This window comes from Corvus hawaiiensis, chromosome 2 (genome assembly GCF_020740725.1).
Source record: "Corvus hawaiiensis isolate bCorHaw1 chromosome 2, bCorHaw1.pri.cur, whole genome shotgun sequence".
NCBI lineage: Eukaryota > Metazoa > Chordata > Aves > Passeriformes > Corvidae > Corvus > Corvus hawaiiensis.
The window spans coordinates 49,657,633-49,684,849 of NC_063214.1; the positions used below are offsets into that span (position 1 = coordinate 49,657,633).

Genomic DNA, 27,217 nt, shown 5'->3' on the forward strand with positions numbered 1-27,217 from the left:
TGAGATGGAGGAACTGCATCTGCACTGCAGTGGACCTTCTCTAAAGTGAAATTTGGAGTCGAGTAGTTTGTGGTCAAGGAGACAGAGCAAAAGCTCAACTCACAGCAAGGAAATAGGGAAACGTTCTGCCTGAAGAACAATGTGGTGATAGGGAAATGAGTCACTGAAGGCAGCTATAAGCTCTCCCTTGATCCTGCCACATGTGAAGTGTGGGAAGAAAGCTATGAGCCAGGCCACCTGGACAGCACGGCTAAAAAAACCATCCCTGAAAATAAACTTGGATGAACTTTATACCCATATGCATTTCCATCTACAAACCACAGTTCTGTGTGTTTACACAGGCCTTTGAAATGGGAAAGGGAAACACATCCCAGGACCACAGGATTTTAGGTGATACTGCTGAGGGGCAAGCTAATACTTAATATCAAGCAGTAGATAGAAGATGATTTCTAATTTCAGGAAAATTTCTCACATTTCTCAAAAGACCTAAAAATAAAAAAACGCCATCAAATAGTTATTTATTTTCATACTGCCTCTCTACTTTGCACTTACATTGGTATTTATTAATTTCACTTGATTCCAGTTCTTTCTAGCTCCTTGTCTGCTTAATAGTATTAATATGCAAACACTTAGGCATTTTCCAGTGAAGTTACTACCGACTGAAAGACTCTGGGATTCAATCTGCCTGGCAAAAGCCTTAGGAGAAGATGTATGGACTCTCCTATCTTTCCTTCTGAGTAACTGATTACATGACCTAAAAGAAAATTCAGAGGTATTATAGTTATGAAAAAGCAGCAATATTTCTTACTTTCACATGCCAATACTTATTTTCTGAACACACCACAGAAGAACCTCCAGGCGTTTTACACACTGCTGGAATATTTGTCAGCATTTTTTCTTCTTTTAAAGGTCAAATACAGCTAACATAGCATCTAGCCATCATTATAGAATACAGTCTTTGCAAAGTCTGGAGAAACAGTATTAGAACCTTTATTCACAGTTTTTTCAGGCATACAACTAGCAGCACATATATACTTCGGCATCTGAAGACTAAAATATATTTTGCTTTTTAATCTGCATTAGTAACAATATGCAGTTCTGCAAAGAAATATATTAGCTTTATATTTGCCATGTACTTAACTTCTCTGGGATATTTTTTTCTGAATTATTAAACAGAACAGCTCTGCCAATCTGTCTCTCTGAAATGAGTGCACATTTCTGCAGGTTTTATATCTGGAATCTCCAAAAACACAGTGCTGAAAGTAGGAAATGAATAATATTATTCAGTGTGGCATTGTGGTCATTTGGCACAGGTTGAAACTGGTTGAACTTTAGTTACAGAAGAGTAATTTGAGGGCAAGCAGCCTGCTTAATCACTGCATCATTGCCAGCACCAGTCAATGATTAGGCACCCATGGGAAAAAATGGAAAAATTCCAAAGATCTGTAAATTTGTTTCTTTCCACGTCTCAGTAACTAACCTTTACTAAGGTACTAGCAGAGTTATCTCACCTAAACACCAGGTTAATTGTAAAAGGAAAAACTATATGTTTTGGCTTAAGGCAAAACAAAGAAGAAAACAAAATCACAAAAATCACACAGCAAAAACTTGTAGCACACTAAATGCAGCCAAATGCTCACTGTAAAAAAACTTGGCTGGATGCTAATGCTACTGTACATATCCAAGAACTGCTGTTGCAGGATTGAAAAGGATCAAATACCATTTTAGATAGAAGACTAATTTCCTTTACTTTCTTTGAAGAACAGTATCACTGATTGTTTACAGAAATGACTGATCAGTCATACCTACCCACAGAAAATAACGGTTTATGAATTTAGTTACTTCTCCTAACACTGTGAGAGAGAAGTCTTACATCCTTACAGCTCAGCCAGCCATTTTGATATGACAAGTGGCCACTTTCATCAGGAGCTACAGAAGACAAGGAGCTCAAATCACTTTCTAGTAAATAAACCTGCTGGCTTGATTTTACTATGGTAGCCTGTATCTCGCAGTCCTACTAAATTTTAATGATCCAAGGTACACAATACTTCCTCTACTGCAAGTTCTCCTTGAATTACTCCATTAATTCAAGAATTCAATCTTAAACCACATTTGGGAATTCTGATAATCCAACCATTTTCAAAACCTCTGGTTTTCACGATATTTTCCTACAGATATCAGCATTTAGGTTTAAGCAGACAACACAGAATATGTTCAGAAAAACAAACATGACAACTAATATAAAAATGAATTAATTTTAATTAATTTGCATATACTTAGATAACACATCTACATTAAAATAAAAAATTTGGTCAAATCATATGAACAAGTTTTGCGAGTTCTGAATAAAGAGTAGAAACTAGAATGCAAAAAACATACCTGGAGTTGCATATCAGCTGCAGCACACACCTTTTTGGACTCACATAGTCTTGACACCATGTTTTTTGGTAGTGGCTTGAATAAAAAAAAAACAACAGATCAAATTTAGACTTATTGTATATTTGTAAATAGTATTTAAACAGCTAATTACTAGAAGAGGCCGAAGATACAAAAAAACCCCTGGTGGTATTAAAATACATTTGAAGTGCTTTGCATTGAGGAAGGAAGTATTTGCTGAGCTATGCATTAAATGGCCAATTAAGATATTAGCACTAATCCACATAGCAAAAGAGAAATCACTGTGTGAAATCTGTTTGTTTCTCTATAACTGATTCCATATTCCCTTATATGCCTGTTAAAAATGTTATTACTATTTTTAGACATAAAGAACAGATTGGGGCAATTAAAGCCCTCCCACATCATATAACTCATAGTACTGAGCTTAGTAATACCGGGTTTTCATAACTTCAACTGAGACAGCATCAGACCTTCTACCCTAACCCACATAAAAATATTTAGTTGTACTGAACAGTAAATATCCACCCTTTGAAATTTTTTACAAAGTTGAATTTATTCCACATCTATGGCAATAAAATTATCCATGCCACCACATACTGAAAGTCAGGAACACTTTTCAAGTCAATAAGCAAACTTTCTGACTTTCCATCCAGATGTCTGCAAGTACATCCAAAGACTTTTTAATGCCAGATTTTTAAGAATATCTATGAATGCTTGACCTTACACTTCTTCCACCACTTTGTGAAGATTTTCAATAGATGTTTTTCTTTTTTTTTTGCTAGCCGCTTCCTTAACCAAACAAACTAAATATGCTTAAAAAACTGCATTATTACTAAAACATTAAGAGAGGTACTACAAGTTGTACAATGTAATAGAGATGGTAGATATTAAACTTGACTCTAAAATTCCTCCTATGCTTTTCTAGTGTGTTGAAGCATTCAAAAAATAATCCAAGAAAGTCTACAGATGCAGCAGAGCCATATGTTTAGATTCCCTGCAAATGATATGACTTCAAGCCAAACAATGTTCACAGAATAAAAACCCAGCTCTAGAGAAGTTACACATAAGTGAAGAAAATGTTATCAATTAATTCTAGAACCTCAAAGCTCAAGCGGGTAAGAAAAGTTCTCTGGTTGCACAGCTGCTTTATGCAGTACTTGCTAAGGCTTGCAACCTCTTCTCCAAGTCAAAAGTTAGCTAGGTCAAGCATGGTATAGAACCATAGCATTTAATAAGGCAGAAAGTAAAGCAGAAAAAAAGTTACAACTGGTTAAAGTATTTTGGTTGGACAATTACTCTCCTTGTTCTATGAATGTCTCTGTCTCATCCTCCTACACAAGTAAGGCACACCCTTCAGTGCCCTCTCATCTTGGAACTAAAGTACATCCGGGTTTGCAGCAACACGGTTTCAACAAGGAAACCTATAGAATTTGGAATTTGTTAAGCACAAAACCTATCAGCAAATTTTGGCAGCTTTTGGGAGGCCTTCTTTTCCTAATGAAGTAGCACAACACGGAATTAAACAAAAATTATTTCTTCTAGGCGCATCCATTTGTTGGATACAGCAAAGTGTGAGAAAACTGAACGGGAATTCTTAAACTGTAATTTGTCGGTGTTAAAAGACCTGAACAACTAAAAGCTTAGCAACAGCAAATATGTATATTTTACAAAGTTAATATTTAAAGTCAAGAGCCCTCCTACCAGTAAGGTCAAACTAACTCTTTCAACATAATGGTATTTCAACTTTATATTTCATCTATATTAAATGATGGCAAGAGGAAGTTCTAGACATCAAGTAAAATATAGGTAATTTTACCAAGAGACTCCAAGAAAATTCTGTTAACTTTTTTTGTAGCCATATGAATGCCAAACAATGTCAATCCACTGTGCATTGAAGAGGTAGCTCTATACTATTTGAGCAGATTAAAATCAACAAGAAAGTACAAGTCATTCTTACGGCTACACCTGTTGACAAAAAGGCAAAGGAGAAAAAAACATTTATGCCTTTTTAAAAAATCTATCAATGCTACTACTGGCTCAAAGATCGTGTTGTGATCATAATTCACATGCCAAGCAGAATTTGGCACCAGAAAAACACTGCCAAAATTAGATTAGATTGAAAGAATTCAAATTGATAAAGAAATCACTTATTTTTCCCAAAACACCTTTGGGATCTTAATACTTAAGATTTCAGGAAAGCAAAATTTGGCTCCAGAGGGTTTTTCAAAGATCATGACTCCACTCCAAGGTATGTTTCTGTGAATGTCATGCACACAGATATGCTGAGGTCTTGAACTGGAACATGTACTGTTTCAGGCAATAGAAATTATTCCTCCTTGGTCCATTACAATCCCACACAGCCCCTTAGTAAGCAGCTGAGAGAATTAAAAAAAAGGCATCAGCATTCTTCCTTTACTTCTCCTGAAAGATGAGCTCTCCGATAAAACCAGAATGAAACTGTCATCTTCCTTCTAAAAGAAAGACTTCACAGAGCTTTGGCTAAAACTGTGTCAAATTGCATAACCATTCAATTTTTTAAATTTAAACACTACATGTTTTACTTTGAGGTCCACTTTTCCATTCTTCTCCATTAAGTAACTTTAAGATCTTGGAATTAATTTTTCAGCATGTTTTTTGTGGTGGCTAAAAGAACAGAATTCCCTGTGTCCCAAAGCATGCTTAACTCCTTACTGTTGTGTAGTAACTGCAACACATTACAACTGTTTACTATTCGTGGGCTTATTCTTGTAATCATGCTAATACAATAATGTCTTTGTAATTTCATCTCTGTGAAAAATGAACTCAGTTCAAATTTGAACAGCTCAAACACTGGCCTTTGTTCAAGAGAGCCTCCAAAGACACATAAGCTTAAAATTATTTAGCTCAGACCTACCACATATCTGTGCACTTTACAAATGAAATTAAACAAACAATCACAGTGATACAGAATGGCACCCATGCATCAGATTGTCCGCTTAAGCACTGTAATACCCTCATTTTTGTATGGCTTGACTTCATGAGCTTACATGACTAATTCAGCTTTATTAACTAATTACCACAGTCCTCTCTATTCATTTGTTTTATCTCAAGGATTTTTTGGTTTGAGTCATCTTTCAGATGAAAGGAAAACTAGGCCTGCTATTTTTTTGAAACAAACAGATTTGTACTGGCCAGCCTTTCCAACTAAGTTCAAAAGACTTGCTCTTTTGACAGAAGAGCTTGCAAGCTTTGTTACTCCTCAGTATTCAACAGCACAACCTTTCAAATGGACAGAAGGCAGAGACAAGCTTTCTATAAACTTCAAGATATTTTGGACCAGATCCTCATGATCTACATCTAAATGCATTCTCATCTTTGAAGGTCTGCCCATCAATTTTTTTTTCTGCAATGCTAGTGAAATACAGTTTTCAACAGCTCACATTTTTTAATAATCAAAACACCTCTTTCCCCTCCTGTTCCCACAAGCATAAGCACTGATCCTAAGTGCAGATCCTCTAGGATGAGTCCTTCTACAACTGACTTTTATAGCAATGGCAAACATAAGCTGAGACTATGCTGACAAGTTTTTCTGATGCAATTATGTTCAGTAGGAATATTAAAAATCACACCACCTGAAGTCTGCATGCAAAAACTAGAGTGTAAATGCAGCAATGCCAAAAGAAGGATGCTTTGTCAGATTATCTGCATTGCCTCTGACACAAACGGGGTCAGTAGAAAGCTCTCCTTCCGACAATATTCAGCAGAGCTATGTTGGTGTAGTTGTTGCAGAAAAGGTCCTTCTAGCACAGAAAAGCTCAGTCTCTTAATTAATAAGAAACTTAATTGAAGTTCTTATATGGAACAACATCTGGATAAAATGGTTTCACAATTTTCACATTTTAACTTTTTTGTCCACCTTCCTTACTTCCCCTTGAAAAGGAGTAAAGTGGACTCATTTTTCTTTCAAATAAATAAAAAACTGGAGAAACAACAACAACAAAAAAGATTGAATTTCCTATTTGCAAAACAGAAAAATTAATCAGGGAACAAGCAGAGAAAATAAGCCCCAAAAAGATCTTTGTGCAATTGAAAATGTAAGAGAGATGAGATTTTCAACTCAAAGTACTTCATGGCATATACAAAACAGAAGAGATTACTTCAATCTATTTGTATTTAAATGACAGACACAGAAATCCAATATCAGATTCTTAAAATCAGCTTAGATGAACCAACATAAGCAAAAGCAGATTTATGTATGTTGGATAATGGCTTAAAAATCCATCCTAAATTTTTAAAAAAGCAATTAAAAGGAAGCCATCTAAAGCCTCAAGAGACACAGAACAGTTTCAGGCTCTTCTCATCTTTCAGCATAATCCATTCTTGCGCTTTTCAAGACTGGATTTCTACATCAAACCTCTCTCAATTGGTCTCTGAAAGGGGAAGATTTCACCACCAATAAACAGAAGAAGTTTATGGAAATGCCAAATGGGACACAGCATCTGGTTCTTAGCTTTTGCACAGAAACTAGACATGGTTTAGATTTGTTAAGTCATTTTGAAAATACAAAGCCATAAATAATGTTCCATGAATCTCTTTCAGATGTTTTAGTGAAGCTCATTCTCTGAACTCATACGCAATCAGATTAACTTCATGCTGTTTAAACACTACATGAACTTTACAGAGAACATTAGAAAGCCATATTTCTGTATGTGGACTCAAATAGATAAATGATCAGCACCCCTGAACAGAGTTTGTTTAACTCCCAGGCTTCAAAGAGACTTTTCTTAGTGCAATCAATTCTGCAGAAACGACTGCTCTGTTGCAAAAAAAAAAAAAAAAAAAAAATTACAGAGCAAATTTCTCAGATAGTATCTATTAAAATAGAACTTAAGCAACATATTTTCCTAACTGTTCAATGGAAGCAAACATAATTCTACTTCCATAATACTGAAATATACTCAATGCTTAGTATTGGATAAAAAGCTCCAATTAAGTGTAATACTACACAACTGAGGAGGAATTTTTGAAATGTCTGTACAAACAGAAACCATTTTCTATTGCCATGTCTTAAAGCAACCACTAAAAGTCACCTTGTTCCAAAGAGCACTGTTTTCCAAATACCCCACAGAAAGCACATCCTTGCAACAGACAGATAAAAAATAACTTGATGCAAAAAAGGCACCAGAGTTTTATGCAGAAATTCATGACTGACAGAATCTAACTAATCCTAATATAATGCTAAATGGAGCAGTATGTTTTTCATCACAAAATACTTCAATCACTGCCCTACACTGTGCTAAATATGGAAATTTTGAAACACTGCAGATCATTTCCATTTACGCCCATGATTTGCTACCTGAGCTTTAAGACAGACTTCAAGAGAGTTAAATGACAAATCCTATTTTTGTCATAACTTACCTGTAATTATATTAAAGCATTCCAAACAACTCCTTCCCTCAGAAGCTATTCACCTACTACACTTTGTAGGAAAAGAAGGCTTAAGTTTTAAATATGTAATTGGAACCTTGGATATAAGAATCTAGTATTCTTCCACAGACTACATTTATCTTTTTTGCTATGACAATATTAACATTTTTTTCTGAATAACTGGAATTGTAATACTAAAGTAATTTTATCCATTGTTTATCTCTACTTTAAATATTATCAATAAATGACACATGTAAATATTATTATTTTCCTAAATACACGTATTCCTATTTTCAATATTTTACATACTATTTTTTCCTACCTGTCCTGTTTTATAATGCCTTGCAAACTGGTTAACCACTCGATAGTCATTTGCAAAATACTCCATCAGAATTGAGGGAACTTCAGCAAAATCAGTAGGACATCTGGTTCCTAGAGGTAGAATAATTGTACACATTAGCATTTGCTATTTCCATTAACACAAATAGTTAACTCTTCCCAAAAGGTTTTGCAACTTTCAGTTTGGACTTTTGGTGAACTTTAATGTTCTTTCATTTATTAAGTCAATATTTTATTTCCATTATTGTACATACTGCCAGAAAAGCTTCATTATGATGCTACACATTTTACTATAAATCACAAAGTAAAACAAAATATTTGAACAGCTGGGTGAGGCACCTTATAAAGCTCCGGATCACACCCTTTTTAAACTAAACCAGACTGTAGCCAAACTGGCCCTACATGAAACACCAAATCTTTTAAGTGTCCTAAACCTAAATTAAACTACAATGTAAATAAAACTCTGCCTTAATCCCATTCACAGTTACAATTTTTAGCTTCCATCTGTTTGCTGAGCTTACTTATGCTTTATATTAACCTCACTTTATAATACCAAGTCATTCATTCAAGGAACACTCCTGCAGATTGCAGACATGTTCTATGTAAGTGCAATGAGGTAACATCTTAGCTGTTAGCATTTTCAAAAAGCACTTTCCCAAAAACCTTATTTATTCTAATCTTTATCAGCATCTCACCCAATGGAAGTTATTAAAAAGTGTAACACATCGCCAAATCAAAGCTGAATTTCTAATTTCTATATTAAAGTTAGCAATGTAAAAGTTGTTGATTTCATAGTGGGTCATCACCTCTATCCCTGTCTGCCAGACACAATGTCAACATTCAGAATTAGTCTTAAATTCCAGTGTGTTTTTATTATGTTTTGGACACTAGCTTTTAAAATCACTCCTTTGGCTTCTAAAAACCTTTCTCTAATTTTTAATCTTAATTTATAATTTGTTTATACTCAATGATTCAGACTGATACTGCTCTTCGGTATAAATAACCTTTTTCACACTGGTTCTTACCTACTAAATTGAGAAACGATATTCTCTCTGAGCCATTATTATCCAAAGGCAAGATAAAGTCTAAGAAACTATCCATTCTAGTTCTTCTCTGTACCTGCTGCAGTTGGAATTCAACTTCAGACTAGACACACAAAGCCATGCCCAAACATTGCATGAGGTTTCAGCAGTACCTTTACCATTCTAACACTTACTGCTGTTAGATATAGCTCTCGTGCAATTTCAAATCACATTGGACCCTTTCACAGACACATTACTTATGTGCAGTTCTGCACTGACACATAAAACTGTGATTCTGTTTCTCCACCAATGCTGAAAAATCCATTTCATAGCAAAAATTACCCTTGTATTCTGAAAATGCATGATCTGCAGTGTGTAGTTCTGAATTACAGGAAAGTAAGGCAAGAGAGAGCAGGAAAGATGTCAAATACTCAGCTCACCTCAACTAGAATGTAAAATTTTTAGTTCTCACACTAGCCTGTAGTCATCTTGTTTCCATACTTTACCACCCTAGTGTTCCATGAGAGCAGACAGCCCCTAACAGACATCCCTGGGACGGACCCTTTGATTGTTACACATTCCAAATCCATAAAAAAAAGATTCTCTGCTGAAACAATGCCACTGACCTCCAGCCTCCAGTGCTGCTTTTGCAATGCTAGATCTAGAGTGAAATCCTCTGGGATGGGGGATTGCCTGGAGCTAAGGCAACACAGAAACCATACTCAGGCACTTCTGGAAAGTCTGAGCCTCAAAATTAGCCATTTCCTGCCCCTCCAAGAGTTTGACATGCAGACACACATGATTCAGAACAAGAGGAGAACTCCCACCAAAGCAGCTATTTTGGGCATATAAGTATTCCTGTAGCTCAAGATGAACAAGGGTATATGAGTGGAAGGAGTGGGGGAGAGCCCTTAGCTGTCCCTAGGACTATACAGAGCTTATACTGAAGGAGTTATGCAGTGTTCATCTGTTTTAACAATGTCCTGTACTGACATACTTATAAACAGCTCAGTCAATTTTAATTTTAAATGGAAGACTTAAAAAAGAATATTTTGCCCCTGGTGCAAAGGTATCTATTGATAAAACATTAACTGCGCCATGACACCCCTTTGAATCACTAGAACAATGTAAAAATAGTAAAACATATTAAAAAAAAATTCTTTAGACAAGGAAGTTACAATCTCATCTGTTTAGTTGGGGTTTTTTTGTAATAAGTAAATGTCTGCTGCACTTGAGATTTCCAGCACACTGTTGTAGAAAAGAATATACCAAGCTGTCCACAGGTAAAAAAAGTAGCATGCCAAGAAGCCTTAGTCAGCACAGGTCTTTGACCTGTTTGCCACAACTGCAGAAGGTTATAGAAGCCAGAGACCTGCCAGCCAACACACTCACTACTCTTTGCAAGATCTAATCCACTAAATTTCCTTCATTCATTTTCCTAACTAATTTCCAACCCAGGATTCATTGTGGTTTTACACTAGGTACAACCTATTTCCCAGCCACCAACTATTCCAATGATTATAAACTCCACATAAGAGAAACTTGCAAGAGTGGATACCCCCAATAGAATAAAGATCAACAGTACATAAACAAGAGATAAAAATGCCTAATTATTATTAGAAAAAAGAATACTCAAGTGCTGTTTGGTTGAGTTTTACATAATATCTGGAGATCTGATACTGTGTTCTCAAATCATCAAGGATATAGAACTACTAACATGACTCAACCGTTTTTGATTCATACTCTTTCTTCTTTTGTTTTGCTCTGTTTATTTTTTAATCTACTCCTTTCTTCTGGAAACTAAACATTTGACTAAAACAAAAATATCACTATTATAACTTCCTTACCAGTGACATGCTGGTACCGAGTTCTTCCCAGCATAGAATGCATAGCATGTCCCATTTCATGGAAGAGATTCTCCATCATGCCAGGACTTAGTAGTGTTGGTGTACCTCTTGCTGATTTGGGAAGGCTCAGCATAAGAACAACTACAGGTAGTTGGTACTCTCCATTTTCCTTTAGCCTGCCTCCTCGAACTGTAAAGTGACAATCCTTTTCAAGGTAAAAGCAAATATGGACAACCAATGTCATTATATCAATGATACTAAAACATGATTAAATTAAACTGTTAATCAAATCTGAACATATACTCAAGTTACACAAGTAGAATTCAGTGATCATTAACAGTGTTGTTCAATAGCAGCATTGTTTCTTCACCGTTATTATATGCTTCGAATTCATAAGGAAATTACTTGATTCCATAAAGAAAAGACTGTCTTGCTCTTAGAAAATAGAATTATTTCTTTATGTTTTAGAATTATCAAAACTGCTAAAATTTTCTAAGAGATATCACTAGTGCCAAGAAATTTAGTGATGTGTCACATCCATAACATACAGATTAAGTTCCCTCCTCAGCCTCCAGCAGTAACTTCTTTATAAAATATACCACACAGCACTCCTAGTATATTGTGAAATACTAGCAATCAGAGTTCTATATTAAACTAATGTAAAGTTTGTCCATTCATCACCTCACTAAAGGTGGTAATTTGCAGATGCTTCTACTGAGTGAAGTGTCTCCTGTACTGCATCCTATTGCAAATCTACTGCCACTAGGCAGTGAGTGAGCCACAACAGAACCATCTAGAGTTTTAAGAATTTAGAATAAAAACTAGTTGAGTGCAAAAACTAGAGAGTGTAAATGTCAGATTGTTTCTACTTGTAAACAGTAGGCCAGAAAATAAGTGTTTCAATATCTACTATTTCTCTAAACAGAGTTCTATGACATTCCATAGTGCCTGTTACCACAGAGTCTGACTTCAGTCTACTGGGTGATGTTTTTTAAAACGAAATGTTACTCTAAAAAAATATTTTACCTAAACCCGCACATGAAGTTACAGACTTACCCTGTTTCAGTTTATTTTAAAATGAGGCAAGTTTTACTAAATTTACATTGAATGCAAACGGCACTAAAGCTACAGTTATTACGTATATAAAACCCAAGCTGAAGTCAGATCATAAATGTTACCTGATGTGGTTTATCGGGTCGCTGGAAGAAGTCACAATAGATGTATCCTAGTAAACCTTCAGTTTCATGAACAACAGCCTGAAGAAAAAAGGAATATAATTTCCACAGTGAAAGCACTGATTACATGTAAATTGAAGACATAATATTCAAATCGCAAGATCTATAATGAATAAATGACAAACGAACTGAGAATAACTAATGTAAAATCTGTTCATAATTTTAATTGAAAATATATATATATATACAAAATTCACAGCTTCTCTCTCAAACTACAGACATTTCTGCATTTCACCCAAAACCAACTAGTCACAGATTAGTATTAAAAGTACTGTCTGTGTTAAAAAACCACTGTCTGTAGCCCCCAAATGGCAAACAGCAGCTCATTTACCATGGAAATAAAAATAGAAAGAGTAAGGAGTAATTATAAACTGGCCCACACTATATAAAGAACAGCATCTCTTGCTGGAGGCTGGCGATAGAAGAGTAGAGATCTGGCAGTGAATAAATGTAGGGAAGACAACAGAAAAACTTGGGAACCTGCTGAGTAAGTTATTGCCCAAGTTTTTATTTCAACCCACCCCCAAAAAGAGGGCAGAAAAATAAAAGATGTAAAAAATCAATCTCAAAGTAAAGATGACATACATAGTCAAAAAAATGAGGCAAAGACACATGACTGCTAGGACGCACACCCAAGGCATTCTAGTAATCTACAAATTGAAACTAAATAAACTAACAGGGCTCATTCAGAAAGGCGCAACAATAATCTCCAAACAGAGAAACTGTTTCTGATTCAGGCCTCCTTGACACAGATACAGTATTAAGGCCATAAAACACCAACCATCCAAAAGGCATTTCAAGAGATGATAAAGCTCTTGAGGTCTAACTTCAACTAAAATTAGACAACTAGTTTGTGCTCTGATAGGTACCCAAGGAACTTTAAAAAAAAGTTTGATTCATGGCTCACAGCAACACACTATCTTGTTTATCTGCCCTTTGGTTTCAGATGCTGGAACCAAGAATGCTTACCAACTTTCGAACATCTTCAGACCAAATCTCTCCTCTCTTTGTCTGTTCAGCATAGAGGGAGATTCCAAGGAGCTGACTGAACAAAGAGTTCAAACCTTCCATGCATGCCCCAAGAGAGAAAAATGGACAGTACAAGCCAGGATCAATGTTGTACCTAAGGGAATACAAGAATCCCAAACCAGTCAGTCAGCAGAGCTACATAAACTACAGTACTCACCTTCAAGCCACAGGATGCCACAAAATACACTAGTTCAGCCCAAAGGCCCTTAGTGAGCATGTTCAGCTTTATTTTTCAAACAGTGAAACCAAGTCACAGTCACAGTGCTTTGCACTATCTCAGTTTTTCTTATATTTAAATCTCGATACCAAATTCAACAGACGTTTACTATGATTTTCAGAAATGTGGTGAACATGTAGCCCAAACAGACCATGGCAACATGATGGGTGGCCAAGCATTGGCTTTTGATCCACAAGAGGCCACTGGCGCTCAAGTGCCTTTCCCATGCCAAGGCTGCACCGTGTGACTGATAAGAAAAACAAGCTGGCTTTGGCTGTGGTGTAAGCCAAATCCTCAGCTAGGGCAGGAAACCAACTGGTAAGCACTGCTGACTCTGCAGTCTTGCCTTTCACTGCAGCAACAGAAACACCAAGTAGGTACAATCACCTCCCACACAAAAAATCACACTTCAAGCTCTGGGGACTCTCTTGAACCATGTAGAAAACATCTACAGCTGTGAGCCACCTGAGAATTTTAGTATGTGACGTGGATTTCAAACATGGCCAAGCTTCCTGAGCCTAACGTCAACCAACTATGTTCAAGACACTGTAGCACAGAAGACACCCATAGGGGAGGAAGACATCATACATCTGCATGCATGCATATAAACTGAGAACAAACAAAATTTCAGAAAGTAGTTCAGAGATGCATGCAGCCTATAAAAGGGCTCAAACTCCCTGAGACTCTGACCCTAAAAAGTAAACACGCTACAAGTGTATCAAGCAAATAAATGCTCTGCAAACTCACACCTTTCACAAGCTGATCAGCACCACGCGATTCTTTTGAGACAACAGCAAAATCACAACTGGAATCTGCTTGCAGTTGTGTGTACATCCCAAATGGAGAAAAATACTCTTCCCTCATTTCACATACAAAGCCCAAGTGTTATTTATACCATTTTCTGGGGTCTCAGAGTAAAGACTGCTTAACTCTAGAGAATCAGAGTCATTGAAATTTAAACATGCATCAGCTAGATTATAACAGCTGGACACCAAAGACAAGAACCACGCTATTTTAAGGCCTGTGATCAAAAGGTTTAGTTACAGACCAGCTGTGAAAGAACCAGACAGTCCCTACCCAAACACCTACCCTTACTTCATTCCCACTCCCACACAGAGAAGACCTGAAAAAGAAGCCCACTGGGGATGCTTCGTTTGCCAAAGTGCTGCTTATGACTGCAGCTCCGATTCACTGACGGGCATCACTGAGCTGTGATGCACAGCAGGGTGGGGCTACTCCTCTAAGCCACAATATGGTAAGGTACAAGATTTTGCTTATTTTCACACCACAAATGCAACAAGCTAAAGCTGGTGTACTCCATTCTATTCTTAACTATAGTAGAACATAGAAATTAGAGCATATTTTGGCTCTACCATCCTGACACAGTTCTTCAAGATCTTCACACCAAAATTCACGTGCTGCACACTGCCATACGCACATTTTCCTTCTTACTCAAAAAGTCATTACACCCAAGGAAATAAGCATGATATAAATCACTTTAGATCAAGTTAGATAAAAAGACTGAAAGCAAGTCTCTAAAAGAAAGCAGAAGAGACAAGTTAATTTTCATATAAGCCACAGAAATTTGGAGTACAAAGAACACTGATTGACACACAGAGCTCCCCTCTCCACTCTGAAGCACAGAATTACAGGGTATGTGTTGAATACTTACTAAGTCAGTAATTCCTAAGACTTGTGATGCCTTCAACATGGCACTTTATGAAAAGCTTTAGCAGGTAAACCTCAGATGTCTCCACACTTTTATAGAATTGCCCGGTGATTGCCTTCTGCCCAGATCATAACCATGGAAACTAAAACACACCACTAAGTGCTTCAGACCTCCTGATTCTGCTCTGAAGCTCTCCCTGCATACAGACTACAAGACCTGCAAAACAAGGTTAAAATGACCCTTCTTTTGGCAGCAAATCATTACAATCTCCATAATAGTTTAGAACTGCTTTTTGTCATATCACTTTAAAATCTTATACTATCATCCTACATGCCACTATGAATACTAAGCTGAGTTTTTCCATTTGTAATTCAAAGAATTGCATCTTTAACTCTATTTAACATCTTTAACTGACTATAAAAGTACTGTCTCAATACATACTACAGACAAGCTCAAGTGGTTTCGTTGCACAAGGGCTCTTTGCAGGGCTTTTTTGCTGGGTGCATTTCAACCAGTCCTGTCAAAGCTATGCTTATGTGCAAAGCCTGCATACCCTCCTCCCCCCACACATCCAGTATCATCTGGGGCTCCCATGCCATTTCCTCCCTGCCCACTGGGAGAAGAGAGACAAGTGTATACGAGGTATTTCAAGAAAGAACCCATATGATGCAATACTACAAACACACACTTCAGTAAAACAAAATTTAACACTACCAACAGCTCACATTCATAATAAAACATCAGATTTTCACAGCAGCAGGAGATTAAAACATGTAACTCCCAACAGTGAGTTCAGTTGCAGGATAAGAGAACATGAAAATCATAAGAAATTAAAGAATAGCACCCTTAAAAACACTTCATTAAATTAAACCACTTTCACACAAGAAACAAGAAAAATCAAAAGATGTTTAGAGACTGCTCAAAACTTTCTAAAGAGTAGAATTTTTTTTGATGGACCAGCTAAGTGTGGAAACCATTTCCAAGTATACGAAAGACAAGAAAGTCACCAAGAGCAGTCACCATGGAGTCACCAAAGGCAAGTCATGCTCAAATAACTCAATAACCTTATATGATGAAATAACTGGCCTGACAGAAAAGGGGAGAGCAGTGCTCGTCACCTCCTTGGACTTCAGTGAGCCCTTGACACTGTCTCCCCTAAGATCCTTGCAGAGAAGCTGTTGATGTATGAACTGGATGAGCAGACAGAAAACTGCCTGAATGGCAGGGACCAGGGGGAGGTGATCAGTGTCACAATGACTGGTTGGAGGCCAGGGACCAGCAGTGTGCTCCAGGGGTCAATACTGGGTCCAGTCCTGTCCAGTCATTGGCAGATAACACCAAACTGAGTGCCATCCAAACTGGAAGAGTGGCTGATATGTCAGAGGGTCTTGCTTCCATCCACTGGGTCCTCTACAGGCTGGATAAATGGGTTGACAGGAACCTCAAGAAGTTCAAAAAGTTCTCCCCTCCACCTGGGGAGAACAACCCCAGGCACCAGTATATGCTGGGGGACACCCAGCAAGAAAGCAGTTTTGCAGACAAGGACCTGGGGGTCCTGGTGGACACCAAGTTAAGCATGAGCCAGCGAGGGACCCTTGCCACAAAGAAGGTGAATGGTGAATGGCATCCTGGGTGCATTAGGATGAGCATGGCCAGAAGGCTGAGGGACGTGACCTTTCTGCTCTACTCAGCACTCTGTCCAGTGTTGAAGTGCTGTGTCCAGTGCTCGACTCCTCAGGATAAGAGAGACACGGCCATACTGTTCAGCCTGGAAAGGAGAAGCCTCAGAGGGATCTTAATAAGGAGTATAAACTCCTGAAGGGAGGGTGCCAGGAAGACAGACCAGGCTCTTCTCAGTGCTGCCCAGTGACAGGACCAGGGGCAACAGGCACAGAATGGAACATGAGATGTTGCATCTTAACATCAGGAAACGTTTTTTTCCCAGTGAGGATTAGCAAGCAGTGGCACAGGTAGCCTAGAGGCTACAGAGTCTTGCAACTTGGAGATATTGAAAAGCTGCCTGGACTTGATCTGGGACACCCAGCCCTAGGGGACCCTGCTTTAGCAGGGGGTTGGACCAGATGACCTCCAGAGCAAATTTCCAGCCTCAACTATTTTGTGAAGATGTCATATGGAGCCTAGAACTAAGAACACACAGCTGCAGTGTGAGAGAGATTCCACCTTTATCAGAGGAAGACAACATTTCATACTAGCTGCAAAGGATTACCACATTCGGTTGAAATACTGGATTAACGTGTTTGCTGGAGGGGTAGAAAAAAACAACCTCTGAAACTAATTTTTATTTAATTTCTGTCAAAAACACAGATACATACTAGCGGGAGAAAGCAATGATACTTCTTCATGGATAGAACAGCTGACATTAACAAATTACAAGGAGAAGATCAATGTCTACTTCTTCCTCATTCTCAACACTCCTTGAATGCGCACAATGTCCCCATGATCATGACCCTACCCCAGGATGAAAAGGATAGGAAGAAGGCTTTCTGATAAATATTGTGTAATATACTGTCACTATCCAAAGTGGGGGAGGGGATGGTGGCAGGAAATCCACCTGTGATGGTTTTGTCCTTTCAAAAAAGCATGATACTTATCCACCACTCCAGAAAAACAGCATTAACAGACCATAATGCCTTAAGGCAGACTCACCAGAGGAACCAGGCCCCTGCTCTGGCTAATGCTTGAAGATGTCACAATCTTGACATTTTGACTACAATGCGGTCTTGACTAAACAACCACTTTAACAGAAACTACACAAAGTTAATTTTAGTCCCTTCTGGTAGAACACTGTCAGGATCAAACCTCTCCCACATTTAATGAAAGGTGTGTTAATGCTCCTCTTGCCAATGGAAAATTGAAAAAGTTATGAAAAACAACATTTTTTTAAATACAGAATGCCAAAACAAAAATGTATCTAGTTCTGATCTCCACTGTCCATTTCTGCCTTGCTTATTACATCAGTTTGCAAAAAAAGATCAAAGCTGAAGATATTGAAAAATCCTCAAATACCACAAGTGTCCTATGCCACAGACCCAATATTTAAATTACTTTTGGGCACACCTAGCAGCAGTCAGCAGAGATGATTATACCTTGAGTTATCTGGCATCCATTGTTTGTTTGCTAGCCAGTGCAATGTCCCAGGAGTTATGGAGAAAGGGGTTAAAACCCATAATATAGTACAATTATCACAATCAGATGATAATAACCAATAATACTTCAAAATGAGTACTGGGTACTGAAAAAAAAAGCTACTCCTCCAAGAAGTGTGTAATACATCTTCAAAAATCTTTGTGTAAATACCAGTCTGTACCCACTAAGCACTAATCATGCCAGACACCAAAACACAGATTCATTTCCCAAGTTTTGAATTTGGTCCTACCTCATACATGAACTCCATTTTCACAAATTAAGTACAACCAACGATAGCTGAAGAAAGCCTAACCCCAAACTTGCACTGATTCCAGGAAAACTTTCTCTTTGGGCTTACTTAGGAACAGCAATCAGCTAAAACCTCAGCTATCTGAAACTCATGTCCTATAACCAAAACCTCAGTTCCTGGAATAATTACTGATAGATGATCCTGCCTTTCAGTGGCAAGAGCAAGCATATGACTGACTCTTTCCTGAGCCCCCACCTTCAAGATTTAATGCTACTCACTGAAAAATAAAAGGTGTAACACCAGGTAAGATTAGAGGACAATGGGGAAAAGGGAGGAAATTAAAATATTTGAACCTTTCCCAAATATAAAAATATTCAATGAACAGAACAGGAAATGCTGCAATCTCTATTAGATCTCTAAAACTTAAATCTGGCATATGGGTGTGTGTAGGAAAGTATTTGGAAGAGTTTACAAAGTAGATGTTCCCTTGTTAAAGATTCTTGGTTGATTTCAGGCACTCAAATGGTAGCAGTCATTAGCAACTTCACTGTTTCCAGATGACAAGAAAAAAGCATCTGTTAGCTAGAAATGATTACCCAATCTCAGTTACTGACATGACATTAGTGGAACTGGAAGAACACATTTCCCAGGCACAGTATTTTGGCATTCAAATTCATACCAATCTCAAAACATGGTAACTCAACTTTTCAGCAGCACTGGGGACTGTGACTGTGACAGCAATCCAAACTTCTCTTCCCTGAGTCCTTTGAACGAAAATTCTCATGCCATTAAAGGGTCTCAGCTGTATCTTCAAAACATGCTCTGACCTGGGCCAGATTTTCTAAAACACCCCATAAAACCTTAAGATGAAGACTTCTCCCAATACATTCCTTTAGCATTTTAAATAGCCCAGTAACAAAGACAGAATTTGTCTGTGTAGGATGCAGAGCCTTTTTGAGGGCTGATCCAAGACTGCACAATTAATTTCTCCTGAAGCTAAAGGGAAAACTCAAAGTTCCCCATCTTCTATCCCAGGTGTATGGTGCTTCTTTGATCCCTTTTTTTCAAAGATGAAACCAAGTGTATTTGTAAATGCAGACTAAAGACTCCCAGCAAGACCCTATCAAAACCAAGGCATTCCTGCCCTGGCAGGGGGTTGGACTAGATGATCTCCAGAGTTTTCTTTCAATTCTAACAATACTGTGATTCTGGGATTCCACTGCACATTACTTCTCAATCAACAGAATGAAAGGACAACAACTTCAGTTAATGAATTAACTGCTACTGACTGACTCTACATAAAAAGGAGCAGAATGCAGAATTTCCAAAGTGCTATAGCCTACCCCCAAAAATGCTCACTAGTCAGAGCAAAGCAATCTTCATAATCTACACGTTAAAAAATGTTGATGACCCTACTGTGCATATAATTATTTTTATACTATATGTTAAAGCAGCAATCATTTTAAGAATCACTTTATGCACAATTTTCAAGCTGTTATCAATTGTGAGCTTGAATAGTTGTACAGCTTTATGCCTTCTAGTTAAAATAAATAGTAAAAAATTGAAATAAAACTGCAAGAAGCAGCTGCTTTATTATGAGCACACTCTTTGGCAAGCTGCCCCCACATTTATTCAGACAAGTGACGATTTTATCTGCAACAGGAAGTGCACTCAAGTATTTTTGGGAAAAGAAATCAGAAAGGAAATTATCATGACCCATACTGAACTACAGTAACAGGCACTCTGCTACCAGTAAAATTTCTGCTAAGGGTTACTGCTACTAGGAAGTAAGGTTAATGTTCTGGAGCCAGATAGCATTGACTGACAATAACTACTGCAAAGAAGAGCTGGAAGACAGGTTTTCTCATATGCCGTCATTTGCAGCCCTGGAAGAGCAGACAGACAGAATTCAGCGGGGATGATGATGCACATGGCGTAGTAACATCACCAACAAAACATTATACTGCTGTCTCCAAAGCCGGTAAACACATGGAAACATGGAAGCACTTCCTAAGAAAAAGGATGCAGGGCAGCTAAGCAAGCCAGGGCAAGAATCAAACACCCTGTCTGGATACCCTTTTGCTTAAAATGTGAGTTCTGGGCCTTAGGATGCCTATGTCACCAGAGAAGGGCAAACACAAATACTTTAACACTTTCAAGCTTAATAAGGTACCAATTAGAGGTAACTTGCAGAAGTCTAGAGCTCATCTATGAGCTCTTGCTTCTTTCTGGGACTTAGGCTTCCCTGACTGGACTGCATGCCGTATACCTGAATGCCAAAAGCATGAAGAGCACAGCGTTTTCTATGGGAATATGCCTTTCAAAATGCAGGTGAAAGAGATGGATCTCAGGTGGTGTTCTGATGAATCCCAACAGAACTTTGCAGGGAATGATATATTCCAGTCAAAAAGACTTCTTACCATGTAACATTTCTTCTAGTGTATCTCAGGTTAAAAAAAACAGGTATGGATTGATTTTTGATATTTACAATTTGCGGTAAAAGATTTTCCCAACTACCCTTGAACTTGAGCACATAAATTTTCTTAAGCCATTACACAAAACTTAAAGGATCTGAATGTAATTCTGGAAGAACAGGAAAAGGAATTATCAAAAATTCTATCCGTTACAGACATACACACACCCACCAGAAAACACAATGATTAATCTAAAAGAAGACTTCCTGAAATCAAGGATTTTGTACATGCCTAGATATTAATAAGTTTTTTTAAAAGGTTGCTTTTAGTTTTGATGTAGGAAATACAACATTTATGTAAAAAAAAAGTGGACACCAATACACACTCACCCTGCACAAATCAGAAACAGAATCAACAGATACATACATGAACTCCTCTACAGTGGAAAAGAATACTTTCCTCTGTGCCAAACTTTCAATTAAGCTGCTTTGACTCAAGAAAGATAAAAATCAAGACTCAAAGTGGTCCCTTTTATAGTAATAATGAACCTTAAATTATTTCTTTCTCCTGTAGAATTGCATAACTCTCATGCTTACATGTCAAAAACTGTGAAAGATTGAGACACAAACTTGAACACAATAGGTTTGCTCTGTATTCATTTTGCATATTCCAGTAACTTAATTCACTCTGAACATCTGATTTCAAATGCCAAAGCATTTGTATTTATAACAAAACCCAGGAAGGAATGAAAATTTTCTCACATACTCTATGTCAGAATGTGAGCTCAGAAAATTTATGAAGAGAAATTTCAGTACCCTTCTAATTAGAAAGTAGAAATATCAAAGAAAATTTAGTTTCTTTAATGCAAATTCCTGCTTTTTACTAAAGGATAAACTATATTTAAGAAATCCAGACACCTTACTTTCACAGTTTGCAGCACAGCCATATTTTTAAGAGAAGCAAAGTAGCCAAACCAATTTGAAAAACGATTATAAAAAGAAGTTAACTAACACAATGAGGTTTGGTTATTCTTCAAGAACAGCAGGCTTCAAACAAAAAGGCTGTGCCTCTGTGAGGAACAAAGATGTAGTATGTGATTATAAATAATTATTTCTAAGCTTGTATGACTTCACTGAGTCTAAATAAAATGCACTTCTAAAATCACTTTCATTTAAGCTGTATCTTTGGAAGGAAGCTAAGACTGCTTTGTGCAGCATGACTTTCATCTATTCTATTAAGAATGCTTTTTATAAAATTGAACATTAGGGACATTTGAATCAGGATCACTGTTCTTTAGAACACAGGCGTTCAGACTCTTAACAATTGCAAATTAGCTGCCAGGCAAAAATTCTTATTGGTGGTTATTAAATGTAGTCCCTGACATATCCTGACTTCTTTGGGGGTTTTTGTGAGAATAATTATTATCCTGTTGACATCCACAAAAATATAGAAGACAAAGTTAAATATCTCTAATAAAACAGATCCTGTCAAAACTTCCAAAGAAACTTGAAAAGATCTTGCTAGTGAAGATAAAAGTGCGATGAACCCCTCAGGTTAACTTGAAGAGATCAAGACAAGGAAAATCCCTTCCAATTTTCATTACATGCCAGACTATGAAACTTAATTCTTTACCTAAAGGGAGACTCTTAACCATGATTTATAGAAGACTCTGGCTTTCTTAAAAATAATAACAATAATAATAACAGAAAGCCTTTGTACTCTCATCAACCATAAAGTAGCACCTGTATTTCAAATTCCTTTTTTCTTTCTGTTAATTGTATTTCCTAGAATATTTTGGAGGAGGTCAAGGGGTAATTTGAAATATTAGTATCAGCACTGCACACAACTTCTAGATTTGACTTAGTTTTCAAATCAACGGTTTCTTTGTTCTTCCACAATGTTTTGAATAAAGAAATAATTCTTGAAAGTTGAGTTCTGCTTCACAACAATCCTTTTCAATAACTTTCAGGTTTCCCTCCAAAAAGCTTAATCCACCAGCTTTAGTGACTGGTGAGTTAAAGTGTGCTTTCTATACCTGTATTAGTTGATTTAAGAGGAGGCATGCCTTCCCTTTCTTATGAAGGGTTTGTCACAGAAAGTTCTCCCTCTCTCTGAGCACTTTGGTTGAAAGATTTCCTAGTTATATTTTACATTAATTTTCCACTTCAGCTTTCAAACTGAACAGAGCGACAGTTTTCTCACATGTTCCACAAAGGGTCTGGGCTGTTCTTCTACATGGCGTTCCCAAGAGAGAACAGTCTTTCATAAAACTAAAAATAATTTAACAAAAAGCAGCCATGAACAAGTTTCTTTACCAGTAACTTGCAAACCTCAATATTAGTTGCAGCTTTTAGGAACTTGAGAAACATCCAGTCACATTTTCATACCTTGGTATTGAACCTACCCCTCCAAAAAAAATCCAGAAGTGGTGCCCACCCTCCCCTGAAGCCAGCAACCTATGTACAGTCCCAACAAGAATGAAGGTGATTTATTCCTATTTTCTGCTAAGATGGCACCCCAAGATCCAAAACACCTGCAGCTGTCATTCTCTTTCCTACACATCAGGAAACTAACTTATTTTTGCATTGATCTGTCATCCTCAAGGCTGGCCTTATTTCCTTCTGCAGACCCAGAAAAAGGGACTAGCACAGAGTCAGTACTCTGCAAGCACATCCCAGCTTCAAGTTTAATAAAAGGTGGGACATTTTGGCAAAAATCCTAACAGTGAATTACAACCAGTGAAGTCAAGTCAGCCTGGCAAGAACCACAGGTTAAGGAAACAGGAGTCAATACCAAATACACAAAGCTCACCGCTGACGGTTGTCAAGAACAGTTCTGTACCTCTGTCAGAAGTGACTAAGCACAGCCAATCCTACCTGCAAGGCAAATGGCTAACCTCAAAAAGTCTCTCACAGCCTTTTGGGGCTGATTTTCTGTTGTGGTTTTTTCTGACCCGGAAGAAGTCAGCAGGACTACCACATCTTTGCAAGATCAGGGCCTTGAGAATTACAGCTGCACTTACTGAGATGTAATGTGATTTAATTAATACTTGGGTACTTGTCTGCACTAAAACTCAACATTATTATTTTTATAATATACATATTAGACATCTTCTTACTTGTTAGAAGCTGAAGCATGTTCTAGCATTCACTGGTTTATTACCCTTAGCCTGCCAAAATTCTTGAGGTTCTCCTAATTACTCTATCTTCTTTTAAGATACTGCTACCATGAATTTCAGACTTTTTTGTCTTCTGTTTCTCTTAAAAGTACATTTATACTGACATGTATTTTCCCTGCCTCTTAAACTATAGCTACAAAAACATTACATTGTCTTAAGTGTAGGTTTAAAGCCAGAGAGGCTACTTAACATAGTCTGGAGGAAAAAAAAAAAAGTAAAATATCCTGTTCCCATCAATGGGAGGCTTACACTTTTGAAGTAGGATCAAGTTTCTAGGGAAAAGACTTGGTGAAAGCTGACAGAAACAAAATTGTTGTGGCCGGGTTTAGACAGAACCGCAACTCTGTGGCTTGAGTCTGGAGCGCCTCCTGCTGTTCCAGAGACAGAACAGCAGCAATGGTCGGTAACAGCTGTGGAAGCAGCGACAATGAAACCAACCCGATGCGACAGCAAATGGCATCAAAACTCTACGGTCCAAACGCATGTGGACATCCTGCATCCTTCACAAGTAAATATCTACACCTTAAAACTAGTTATTAGAAATCTGATGAAGGATTTGTTTCTTTAATCCTGTTACAGTAAAGACTAAATGGATATCTAGAAGATAAAATATATAAATACATTTAAAATATAAAACATGCTACAAATATAGACACATTAAAAACATGTCATAAGTTTCAGTGTCATTTGACATGTAGCTGGTCAAAATCTGGAGGACTAAAGAGCAATGGTTGTATAGGCTAAACTAAGAAACAGTAAACATTTTCCAGCAGCCATAGACACTGGCCCAGCTAATATTTCTTGCACCCCCCCTAGTGCTACACGTGTGACATACCAGAAATGCTGAGTTACTTAATCAAGAACTAAATCCCTGTAGTCTCTTTCTTTATACCTAGATTTGTAAAGATAATCTGCATGTTATGTACCTGACAATACCTAGGAAACTACAGGTCTGTACTTCAGCTGGAGCCACAGTGACAACAGTAGTCAAAAAGGAATACCCAAAAGCATACATTTGCTTCCCTTTTACTAAGCAGAAGAAAAGAAAAATTCCTAATACAAAAATCCACCACACAAACTACTACTGAGTCCCAAAACATGACAGACAAATACATAAGCCATGCTCTATGCACAGCACTATTACAAATATAACCATGGCATTTCTGTTGAAGATCTAAAGCTAAAAGCAGATTTCTTCCAAAAGAGATAAATCCTTGAAGACCAAAAAAAAAAAAAAAGAAGACTAAACAAAGAATGGGAGAAATGCATGATAGTTAAGTGCATCTTGTTTGAAAACATATTTTGTCATTCAATGATGAAAAAATGCAAAATATAATAGCATAGAAGCAAAAAAGAAAGTATTTATTGAGTTTATAAATAAAAAAAAGAAACATGATATGAATTTTTTTTTAAAAAGCATTAAATCATTTTCCCATGGCAAAAAAAACAGCCAAACGAAAAAGGGAAACAACATCACTTTTCTTTAGACACATAATTTAACACAAGAGAATTGGCTCAGTTAGGAAGAAAGTAACAACAAACAGCCAAAAGTCAAACTCCAGCCAGTATGAAGCTTTGTGTGACAGACACAGTTCTCATCTTCCAGTTACAAAAGTGCTGAACTGAACATACCATAGCATCCACAGAGCATTCAAGAAGGGATGCAGTCAAACAGAGGTAAGCACAAATAGAAGATAAAGGATAGGAGATTCCCATTTGGGTAACAAGGCATTTAGGGCACAGACATGACAAGGTATAGTCCCATCCTCTGGTTGTTGCATGAATATTCTGATTCCTGCCTAGCTTCAGTCATAAAGCACGGTCCTTGACACTATGCAGTGGAGAAGTGAGTTTTACTCACTGATTACCCAGTATCCAGCACCCTGTTAAACACCCACAATATGGACAGAATGAATGTAAAGCCTTTTTCAGTCAACTAGATCAAAAACTTTTTCCAAAGACAGACAACTATCTAGAAAACAGGACCATGAAAGATCTACACTCTTGTTTAAAGCAAAGCAGCTCTGCACAGAGTGGAAAGAAGAATTACTTTTTCTCCCGTCTTGTGGATGCTTGTATACCTGCCAGAAACAAACAATCCTGCCCAAGCTGGAGGAAGAAAAACACTGGGCCCAAATCCTGCACTGTAATCAGGGAGGCCCCACACAGATTCAGGAGACTCTTCACACTGTTCCTACTTCCAGACTTGGTGCCTGAATACAAAAAATAGCAAAGATACACTGCCAATGTCTGACTCCGTTTTACCTGCAGCTCTCCCTTCACAAAGCCGCCTCACAATTCTTAAGTAACTTAATTGGGTCTCTTACAAAGCCCCCCAAGGAAAGGAAGTGTTTTTCTTTCTAATGCCAAAAAGAGCCGAATAATCTGCTTGTGATCATCAGCAACTCAATTATGAGATTGTTAGCTTCCTGAGGAGATCTAAGAAGGACAGTAAGACCAAGAAGGACAATCAGCATCTGAAGACACTCCTCCAGGAGAAGTAACACAGTGGCTTCTACACCTACTGCTCTAACCCTTATGGCACACACCAATTCTGTAAACAACCAGGCCAGCTGCTGGCACTCCTTCCATGCCATGTCTATACCACCACAGCTTTCTGATCCAAAGTAAACTAGTATTTTAATCAGATACATCCAGTCTATGTTTGTTTAAAAACCAAAAAACTGTAAATTTGCAGTGAAGGAAGAGTTTTTCTAAACCCCCTTGTGAAAGCAGCACAACTTTCGATTATCTTTTCCAACAGAAACCTAAAAGGTCACTGCTGCTGATCTAATAAAGGCAACATGCAGGGCTTACATCTTTCAGAGCTGACATCTCATTATGTACAAAGGTCTTGTGCACTATTTAAGTCTGTGTAAAGAATTTATTTTCCAGTCTTTTCAAGTGAGATAAGAATGAATTCTATCCATAAAGATTTACTGAAGAAGTTGCTATTTTCAAGTCTGCAGAAGAGGACAAAGTTGCACATTCGGTAAGAAGCGCAATGAAGTTAAAATAAGAGGAGAAGTTGGATTGTATTCAGTGTTCAAAATTTATTTTTAAACAG

The 27,217-nt window shown here is 37.5% G+C and overlaps 1 protein-coding gene across 1 annotated transcript in view; it reads right to left on the reverse strand.

Moving 5' to 3' along the window:
• LOC125321792 (mitochondrial intermediate peptidase) overlaps positions 1-27,217 on the reverse strand; it is a 68,469-nt gene that overhangs the window by 25,511 nt on the left and 15,741 nt on the right. The window contains exons 11-15 of the mRNA XM_048295110.1: positions 13,216-13,369; positions 12,190-12,267; positions 11,012-11,216; positions 8,126-8,235; positions 2,380-2,454 (exon numbers count right to left, since the gene is read on the reverse strand). Coding sequence (XP_048151067.1) covers positions 2,380-2,454; positions 8,126-8,235; positions 11,012-11,216; positions 12,190-12,267; positions 13,216-13,369 — 622 coding nt within the window. The remainder of the gene's footprint in view (positions 1-2,379; positions 2,455-8,125; positions 8,236-11,011; positions 11,217-12,189; positions 12,268-13,215; positions 13,370-27,217) is intronic.